Source organism: Dreissena polymorpha, chromosome 3 (assembly GCF_020536995.1).
Source record: "Dreissena polymorpha isolate Duluth1 chromosome 3, UMN_Dpol_1.0, whole genome shotgun sequence".
Lineage (NCBI taxonomy): Eukaryota > Metazoa > Mollusca > Bivalvia > Myida > Dreissenidae > Dreissena > Dreissena polymorpha.
The window spans coordinates 73,636,430-73,646,966 of NC_068357.1; the positions used below are offsets into that span (position 1 = coordinate 73,636,430).

The window sequence follows — 10,537 nt, forward strand, 5'->3', positions numbered from 1 at the left end:
AGGTATAGAGTGTGCTGTTTTGTACTTGCCAAATGACATTTTACTATGTTTTGTGTACTGTCCACCAAACATTGCCTCTATTGCAAATTTTTCAGACTTCTTATCTGTGTTTGGAGACAGGGCATCAGCACTTTTTTGTGACTTCCTTAATGATAACATGAAGCTTGTGTTAATGGGTGATTTCAATTTCAATTATCCAGACCGTGGAAGGATTGCGAAACTTTTTAGTGAAGTTCTTGGTTTGAAGCAGCTGATTGATTCTCCAACAACCGAATATGGCAGCTGTCTTGATCACATTTACACCAGTTTGCAAGAAAGTTGCTTGAAGGACTTTGGCGTGTTGGAGACCTACTACTCTGATCATAAGCCGTTATATCTTGCATTTACACACAGTGAAGTATAGAACCATGCAGCAGCGCTAGCCAAATCTTAACACATTTTGTATATTGTTGTATATATTGGTTTTTGTTTTCTATACCAACTGGAATTGTACAAATAACTACATGTATTTTGTTTTTTATTTTATATCATGCATTTGCCCTGATAGATAACGTGTGTATATTTTGAAAGTCTTGTTGCTAAATATTTCTTGTTTGAATATTTGTTTTTGTGAGTAACAGTGCCAATGCACTCTGATTTATGGATCTTTATACTATTATTATTATTTGCAGATGTCTATTGGACTAGCTTTTGGAAATCGGGCGTCTGGCCCATACAAGACACCTATGAGGGTGTGCATTGTGGCGGTGGATGAAGAGCCGTCCACATTCAGAGGGAAGGATGGCACAGAGCGAAAGGTGTTGGCGTGTGCCGTCAGCGACGGCTGTAAAGTGGTTCGAGTGGTCTGCTATGCGTCCAACCTGTTTGGACGACTCAAGGTATGTCAACTACCTTATTTGTAACCACGCCAAGCATAAGTTTGCCATGGTTTGTTTCATTGTTGGGAGTCATCTTGCATTCTGTCCGTTTCTTGATCATGTAGGTAACAAAAGATTGCTCAGGCCAAAAAAATGGTTTCGTTTTTTTATTTCATTTTGTTAGTCATGTTTGTTTGCCTATCTGTATATTTTTGTAAAAATATTTCTCCAATGAACAGTTTCGCTTGGTTCAAAGTGGCCACATTCTCGGTTAACCCAAAGCTTTGATACTTGCAGTGATGTTGTATTGGATCGCTTATCACATACCCACATCACATGACCTCATTTGAACTTGAATTGACCTCATTTTGGACTTGGACTCATTTTGAAATGGCCAAGTTACTAGTTTGAACTGTTTAATCTGGCATCGATACTACTTGCATAGAAGAAGACAAAATTTGACAAGTGGATTTTGTGACAATGCCATTTTGGCGACATTGCAACGTTCTGTGACAAACACTTGTTAACGCCTAAGTTACATTCCTTTGAGGATATTGACCTTAGTTATTATAAATATCAGATTTGTTGAAGGTCTTATCGTAAATTTAATTTGGACACGCAATACCAGAGACTACAATTATTAGTAATGTCTTTGAATTGTTTGCTACACAAACAGATTGCAATTTGTTTGTAAATTAAGCTTTATCTTAAAAATTTCAACTTATCAACCCTATCTTTTATTGGCGTAACTAAAATTAACATGTGTCTGTTGTCCAGGTTGGATCATCCATAGCGATGAGAGAAGTCATCCGGAAGACCGATGCACGACAACCGTATATCGTTATGACAGAAAAGTCGAAGGTATTTGCAACGGCTGCTGTAAGCCACCCAGCCAGCCACACGGACGAGGGGACCACCCTTCTCAACCCTCTGCCGGCAGCAGATGTGCCAATAGCAACGGCACTATCATCTCCATCAAAACAGAAAAACAGCGTGGTGGGGAAGATTGTTCAGGTATAACACTCCCAACAATACTTTGCGTTTTAACTCAGGCTGTATGGTATTACATTTATGTCTTGTATTTGAATACATTTGTACAAGAAATTGTACCTTGACTATACAGTTGTTGATATTTAATACAAACATCGAATCTCTGCAATATTTCATTAATTGAATATCCAAATAAGAACTTCCTTACAAAATATAGGTTTTAGTTGTACTTCCTGGCTCTGCAGGTAATACTGGGAAAACCTTGGTTTTAGCAAGTCATTCAGGGTTATAAGAAACATTATCCTTTGCCCAGATAAGCTGATTTCAGGATTTTGCCCGCACAGTGAAAATCCACACAGAGCTGATAGTTTCCAAGCCTAAGTGAACAAGTATGGTGTCCGTCATTGTTATCTGTCGTCCTAGTTTCCAAGCCTAAGTGAACAAGTATGGTGTCCGTCATTGTCATCTGTCGTCCTCAACAATTTCTTTGAACGGCTTCCCTTCCTAAATGGCTTGGCAAAAAATTGATAAAACTTCATAGGAATATTCCTTGCTTAGAACTCTCCTTAAGGTTGTTCTGGTCTGTTGATTAGTTAATTAGGTCATGGGGGTACATACAGGAGTTTCAATAATGTTAATTTAACAATTTTTTCATAGGCCGAAGTCCTATAATTTTCATATTTTTTTTTTGTAGCATCTTTTGGAGGTCCTCTTTCCTCTCAGGTAACCTGTATTATATAAACTAATATAAACATAACTGGCCCCTCAGGTTTCTTATTTATTGCTACTATGCTGTTTTAGGAGGAAGCACCCCGGACCATTCGGGTCAATGATGAAGAGGTCACCATCAAGGTGGTGAAGGTGGAAGACTCCACCTCCAACTGCAATGTCACACTGTGGAGGGCCGCTGCCGCTGCAGATGTGAGGCCAGGTGACTACATCCGTGTCACAGACGTCATAGTCAACCATTACAATGGTTCAACAAGCCTGTCCACTACTGCTAGAACGAAAATTGAGGTAATTTAACATCCTGCTTGTTTTCAAGTTTAATCAAGATTGAACATAGGGATATCATGATAATCTCTGTTCAAGTTATTGTCATTCATTGTCTTTGTTGGACAGCTTTCCTCAGATTTATTCCTTAGCAACTGTAAAGGCATTTACTTAAAATTAGGTATCATTTATTCCTTCCACATGGAGCTAACATAACCAACACCACCAACCAGTCCATCTTTCAATATATAATCAAAGTATGCCTTAATTTTGGTCAGGATTTTGTTTAGCGCTAAAAGTTGCTTAGCAAACAACCGTATTGCAAAAAGTGGCATCATCCCGTGGTCACAATTGACGTATCGCGATATATGCGCACTGTGCTTAATCAGCCATTAATCAGCCAATGAAAAAAATCGATAGTCTTCAGCCCGGCGCTGCTGGTCCGACATTCGCACCTTTTTACCCTTGAAGAGTGTAGTGTTGTGTGTAAATGAATAGTTGAATGTAACCGGTGGTGTTTTGTACGACTAAGAGTTTTGGTAATGAACGCTTTCTGAGTAGCATGGTCTTGTTGTTTTTAAACCCGTAATTGGCCATTTATAACGTGCTTGTACGAGCTACAACACTAAACTGGCGACGAGGATGGCCAACCTTCCTCCATTTCCTTCGTTCAACATCCATGACAGCGGCGACACGTCAAATTCTTCGTCAAATTCAGCCGGCGTACGGTGGCGTAAGTGGACGGAAAAATTAGACAATTTAATCTGTGCACTGGACATTGATATTGACAAGCGCAAAAAGGCTCTCCTTCTGCATTACTGTGGCGAAGAGTGTTTCGACATATATGACTCGTTCACTGATGAACAAAAAGGGGTAGGTTCTACTAAAACTGTACAGAATGAAAACGGTGATAACATAGAAACCCCTGACGAATATGGAAAATTGTGTTCCTCATTCAAAAACTATTTCACTCCGAAACAGAATCTTACCTACGAAATCTATAAGTTTAGGCAGTCGAAACAAGAATCTGGTGAGTCGATCGACACCTTTTACACAAGGCTAAGAACCCTTGCAGCGACATGTGAATTTCACAACAAGGACACTGAGATCCTTAACCAAGTTATTAAAGGATGCACGTCTACACGCATCAGACGTCGAGCTCTGCGAGATAACTTTACTCTTGACAGACTTATTGAAGAGGCTCGCGCATTGGAGGTTTCCGAGGTTAGAGCGTCTGACATGGAGGGACGGCAAGCAGCTAACGCTAACGCTATCCACACTATCCCTGGTGGTTCGCGTGGTCGTGGTGTATCTTCGCGTGGTCGTGGTGTGTCTTCGCGTGGTCGTGGTGTGTCTTCGCGTGGTCGTGGTGTGTCTTCGAGTGGTCGTAGTGTATCTTCACGAGGTCGTGGTTCCTACAACAACCCATCCCAGGCATCAAGAACTGGCACTGACTGTCGTAACTGTGGTGGCAAACATGTAGACCGGAAGTGTCCGGCATTTGGGAAGAAGTGTCATCATTGTGGCAAATTAAATCATTTTCAAACAGTTTGCAGATCAAGATTACAACATGTGAACTATACAGAAGCCAGTACTTCAGAAGCTACACAAAATAGTTCTAGTGATGAATCTGTATTTAACCTTTGTTGTACAAATTCTAGCATACCCTCTGTTTGTGTTAATATTTTTAACAGTGATGTTAAATTTTTGATTGATACTGGTTCTAGTGTAAATATAATGAATGAAAATATTTACAATAACATGAGCAGCAAACCTTCTCTTCAACAGCCTGTACCATTGATTTTTGCATACGGTGCATCTCAACCTTTAGATGTTAAGGGTTATTTTAGAACAACCATCAATTATAAGGGTAAAACAGTTACTGCTGACATGTATGTTGTAGGTAACACTGACTCTAGGCAGTCCAGCTGTCTCCTTGGGGCCAAAACTGCTCAAGCTCTGGATATTGTTCAGTTTGCATTTTCTTCGTTTGCAGCTTCAAGTTCTATTCCAGATCAGTACCCTTCTCTGTTTGATGGCAAGATGGGCAAGATAGAGGGCATCTCTGTGAAACTGCACATTGATCATGATGTTCCCCCAGTGACACAGCGTCATAGGCAAATTCCATTCCATGTACGCAAAGATGTTGAGGCTGAACTCAAGCGTCTTGAAGACCTTGATGTTATTGAGCCTATTTCAGGTCCCACACCCTGGGTAAGCCCCGTTGTAGTTGTCCCCAAAAACTCAAAAGGTGTTCGTGTTTGCATTGAAATGCGTGAGGCTAACAAGGCTATCTCTAGGGAGAAACACCCTATGCCAACTGTGGAAGAACTTATGTCAGATTTGAATAGTTCTACAGTATTCAGCAAACTTGATCTGTCCAACGCATATCACCAACTTGAACTTGATGAGTCCAGCAGGTACATCACTACTTTTGTCACTCATGTTGGTTTACGGCGCTACAAACGTCTATTGTTTGGTGTGAATGCTGCATCTGAAATTTTCCAGAAGACGGTTGCAGACCTCCTTGCTGACATCCCTGGTGCAAAGAACTTGGCAGACGACATCATTATTCATGGTAAATCTCAGTCAGATCATGGTCGAGCACTTAGCCTTACATTGGAGCGACTGAACAGATGTGGTGCCAAACTCAACAGAGATAAATGTATCTTTTCTGTAAACAAAATCTCTTTCTTTGGCCATGTTTTCAGCGATACAGGTGTTTCGGCTGATCCAGAAAAAATTAAGGCTATTGTAGGTCACTCAGCTCCTCAAAACCCAGCTGAAGTAAGATCTTTCCTTGGCATGACGCAGTATGTTTCTCGATACATACCTCACTATGCAACCATGACTGAGCCACTCAGACGTCTCACTAGGCAAGATGTTCCTTGGGATTGGTCAAGTGATGCCCAAAATGCTTTTGATAGTTTGCGATCTGCTCTGTCTAGTACTAAGGTGATGGCTTACTTTGACCAGAACAAGTCAACTGAGGTTCTTGTTGATGCATCCCCTGTTGGAGTCGGAGCGATTCTCACTCAGGAAGGTAGAGTTATATGTTACGGAAGCCGTGCACTCACAGACGTGGAACAGCGATATTCACAAACAGATCGTGAGATGTTAGCTGTTGTTTATGGTGTTGAGCACTTCCATCTGTATCTCTTTGCTTCTGAATTCAAGGTGATCACAGATCACAAACCCCTTCTAGGTCTTGTGAACAGTCGTAAACCTGCTTCTGCGCGCATTGAGAGATGGCGTCTTCGGTTGATGCCGTATCAGTTCACACTCGAGTATCGTCCAGGTAAAGATGACCTGAATCCTGCTGACTATATGAGCAGGCACCCATTCACGAAGCCAAAACGTGATAATGCAGCTGAGGCTCATGTTGCTTTCATTGTCCAGAAGGCAGTACCGAAAGCTATGTCCTTACAGGAGATTCAAACCGCAACCAGAGAGGATGCTACACTGCAGAAAGTTATGACAGCCATTCAGTCCGGCAACTGGTCTCACTCCGATTGTACGTCCTTTGTCAGGTTTCGAGATGAGTTTTCGATAGTAGATGGTGTTATTTTGCGTGACCACCGCATTGTTGTTCCCACTTCCTTGCAGCAGCATGTTGTCGAAATTGCTCACCATACCCACCAAGGCATGGTTAAGACAAAGCAACTAGTTAGGGAGAAGGTGTGGTTCCCCGGCATTGATAAGATGGTTGAGGATGCATTTAGATCTTGTATCCCATGTCAGGCTTCATATCCCGGTCCAAACAAACGAGAACCTATCTGTCCTACAAAGCTTCCTTCTAAGCCATGGGAAGAAGTTGCTGTTGACTTTGCAGGTCCTTTCCCATCTGGCCAATACTTGCTTGTTGTAATGGATGAACACAGCCGGTTCCCAGAAGTGGAGATTGTTTATTCGACAGCTGCCAGAGTTGTTGTACCTAGATTGAAGTCTATCTTTGCTCGACAAGGATTTCCGTCTGTCCTGAAGTCAGACAATGGTCCTCCATTTCAGGGACAGGAATTTGCAGAGTTTGCTTCTACCTGTGGGTTCAAACACCGAAGAATTACTCCTCTTTGGCCTGAGGCCAACGGAACTGTAGAAAGGTTTATGGCCACACTTAACAAGTTTGTTAGGGCTGCAGTTGCTGCGAACCGTGATTGGAGAGATGAATTTCATGATTTTCTCATGCACTATAGAGCAACTCCCCATGCATCCACTCAGATATCCCCCTTTGAAGCCCTTGTTGGGAGAAAGATGAGTATGGGACTACCTGAAATCTCAAAGCCTGTCTATCCTGTTTCTGTCTCTACTCGTTTGGCGATAAATGATGCAAACAGTAAGCAAAAGATGAAACAGTATGCAGACAGCAGACGTCACACAAGTCCGTGTACATTGATAGCAGGTGACCAGGTGCTGGTCAAACAGCGTAAGGTTGACAAACTTACACCTCCATATAACCCTGACCCTTACACAGTCAAAGAGAGACGTGGAAGCACGGTTATCGCTGATAGGAATGGTCATACCATTACTCGCAATTCCTCACATTTCAGACCTGTTAATGCTAGTATTCCTGATCCTGATCCTGATCCTGAGGGTGAACCTGAAAGCATTGTTGAATGTCCAGTCCCTCAGTTACCTGACCTTGGTTCGAGTCAATCTGATTTGTCTCCTACAATGACTCCTGTTCCCTTGCGCAGAAATCCACCTAGAGCAGCGGGAATGCCTAAGAGACTCTGTGATTTTGAACTGACATAGGTTAGCAATGTCTGTTTTATTCAAGATCATGGTATTTGAAAAATCATTGGAAGTTTTGATATAAGTTTAATTTTTGTTTAAATTGTTAACATTGTTAAATGATTGTTTTATCAATGTAAAATAATAATCATTTTACGCCATGATCATTTATAGGCAATGACAAGCTATTAAACTTAAGACATTAGGATTAAGTTAATAACATTATATTGTTGTATAATAATTAAACAAAGTATCAAAAGGATTTCCCATTAAGCATATGGCTGCTAATGTTTATTGTCTAGTCAAGTAATCTTTGATTATATGCCTGAACCATGAGTGTATGTTGAATGTGAGTTGTTTATTATTACCATTATGACTTACCTCCCACATAAATACTTATGCTTTGAACAATTGTGTGAAACTTTAGATTTCCTTGATATGTTTAAGTAAAGAAACTTTTATCAGAGTTATTATGAGAGTGGAGATTTGATTAATCTATAAGGACTGTGAAGTTTTGTGTTTTATTTACATGGACATTGAAACAAATTACTTTGATTACTTATTCTTTTAAAATGTTGCTCAGTAATTTGTTTAATTTAACTTTATGCAGTTTTTCTTTAAAGGTGGGGAGGAATGTAGTGTTGTGTGTAAATGAATAGTTGAATGTAACCGGTGGTGTTTTGTACGACTAAGAGTTTTGGTAATGAACGCTTTCTGAGTAGCATGGTCTTGTTGTTTTTAAACCCGTAATTGGCCATTTATAACGTGCTTGTACGAGCTACAACACTAAAAAGAGTATTCATAATACATTTAATTTCTCAAATTAGGAGGGCTTGTTCACTGAAACAAGGTTGGTTTTTGTTCTTTTTGGGTATTTTAGTATTTTCGCGGGCGAGTGTTTCTATTACCTCCCCTGTCTCTAAGCACAATTTACAAAAATCTGCCGTACTGTTTTCCTGCTCAGACAATAACGTTAGAGTAGTCTCCCTAAAAACACAGTGCGCGTAGCGTCACGATACGTCAATTGGCCCCATCCCAGAGACCCATAGTTTTAAAAATGAATTACAATAGGGAAAGCTTACAAAATGACTGAAAGCAAGAGGCCAAATCTTTCATATTTTTTTAAAGGCATCATCTAGTGATTCCCAACAAATATTGTTCAAATAATGCCCCTGGGATTAAAATTGGCCTGACCCAGGTTTCACCAATTCAACAAGAAACTGCAATATATCTTATCTTGTCAATGAACTGAGTTATAGGAATTGTACTTGTATGCAATACAATTACATCCATGATGCATTTATATCCTTCAGAAAACTGAAGTGCCAGTGTCTGAACGCGATGTGGTTGTTGTTGGCGCTTGTGTCGACGGTGCTACAGTCGATCTCCTATTGGATGATGACACTGAAGTGAAAGTGCCTGTGGTCATGATGCAGGGGTTAGTTGGGGACGAAGACATTGAGGAGGCATCTGCAGCAGGCTTGCAAGTGCACATAACTTCGCAAGGGCCGGATATCGTGAGCCTGGAGCTGATCGAGGAGGCCTTAATGCTTGGGTGAAAGTTTTCAGACATGCCTGAAGTTCAGGTTTTTTGAAAGGCAATTTTTTTACTTTTCTTAAGTAATTACTATTGAAAGTACCGCCATTTCATACTTTTCTGGTTTTTCAATATTTTGTACTTTCACCCATGTTAATGTGAAAGCCTAACTTGTGCACTACTCGACTGACTCTGAATGGCTAGTCATTCTTTGTGCAATTTCATTGCTGATCTCACTTACCTGTACAATAGTTGAAAGGCATAATGTTTTGTTTTTTCTGTTCTTGTCATATTTGTTCAGTTGACCACTCAATTTCTACTAAAAACATCTTGAAAAAAGGAACATATTCAATTTATTTCAATTACTGGTCAATATATGCAAGCAAGTTGTGTTTTAAGATAAACTGAATATTTAATCCTTGTTTGAAATCCATGTCAGCCTCGATATCAGAATTCACTCTTTGGTAATCTTTGCAAGTCATACCTTCCCTAAGGTTTTACCACTTTATCTCATCATCATTTATAAAAGTTACATTGTGGAAAGTTGCATGTAAAATTACATGGTGGAAAGTTGCATATATGCAATAAACAAGATAGGAAAATGACACTTCAATATATATTTTTACTTTATTAAATGTTCTTGCTAAATGTTCTTGCAAGAACCGTCACACTAGCTCAATGAAAATACACATGTAGTGTTAGTTCATTATTTTGCTCAGGCAATTGTTTTATTTGTTTCAACCTTTGAAGGTGGTCTGGTGCTGTTTTCAATTTGCTGGTAATTAGGCCAAAAAAATTGTTTGTTTCTGGTAACATTGCAAAAACTAAATAGGTATGGGGGTATTTTTAACTTTTTTTTTTATTGATTGATTTTACACAAACAATCTCATTTTTAGGCATTTTTTCCTCCAAAAAAGTCAATAAAAAGATAAGGGGAGGGGTAAAAAAATTATGCGGGGGAGGGTTACCAGAAACAAACAGCTTTTTTTACACCTTACATGTAGTAAACAATTTTCCCTGGTAGGCATCAGTGATGTCGCACGATAGTAGTAAGTTAGTCCAATATTTATATTGCATGAAAGTGTTTTTGCTATGATTTTATTTTGGATTCTTTAGAAGATGATGAACTCCAGATTGCTTGGAAAAAAGTTTGTATTCAAATGTACTACTTTTTTATGACTAACAATATATATGTGAAAAGACCATTAATTTGAAAGAAACAAAACAATTTAGTTGGAATTCTGGATCAAACTCTTTCGAGAACCTTACACTCCAAAAGCTAACTTATGCACCAATGCCACATCAATGAAAAGGCATTTGTCATTATAGAACCATTTGCTTTTTGTTTCAATAGGCTTGCAATACATCAGTATTGTAAATGTTAATGCATGCAACAAAACCAGAAAAAAATAACTTTGGCAATTTCATT

The 10,537-nt window shown here is 39.6% G+C and overlaps 1 protein-coding gene across 1 annotated transcript; it reads left to right on the forward strand.

Annotated features, from left to right (window-relative positions):
- The first annotated feature begins 422 nt into the window (after positions 1 to 422).
- On the forward strand, positions 423 to 9,408 carry LOC127874752 (uncharacterized). Its single transcript, XM_052419343.1, has 4 exons — positions 423 to 878; positions 1,635 to 1,871; positions 2,649 to 2,864; positions 8,885 to 9,408. The coding sequence occupies exons 1-4, from the start codon at positions 672 to 674 to the stop codon at positions 9,128 to 9,130; spliced, it is 906 nt and encodes a 301-aa protein (XP_052275303.1). The 5' UTR covers positions 423 to 671; the 3' UTR covers positions 9,131 to 9,408.
- The last annotated feature ends 1,129 nt before the right edge of the window (positions 9,409 to 10,537 follow it).

Excerpts from the sequence above, each read along its gene's own strand:
- LOC127874752 (XM_052419343.1), top strand. The coding sequence starts at position 672 with ATGTCTATTGGACTAGCTTTTGGAAATCGGGCGTCTGGCCCATACAAG. Across the intron at positions 879-1,634 it reads ACCTGTTTGGACGACTCAAG|GTTGGATCATCCATAGCGAT; the intron begins GTATGTCAACTA and ends TCTGTTGTCCAG. Across the intron at positions 2,865-8,884 it reads CTGCTAGAACGAAAATTGAG|AAAACTGAAGTGCCAGTGTC; the intron begins GTAATTTAACAT and ends TATATCCTTCAG.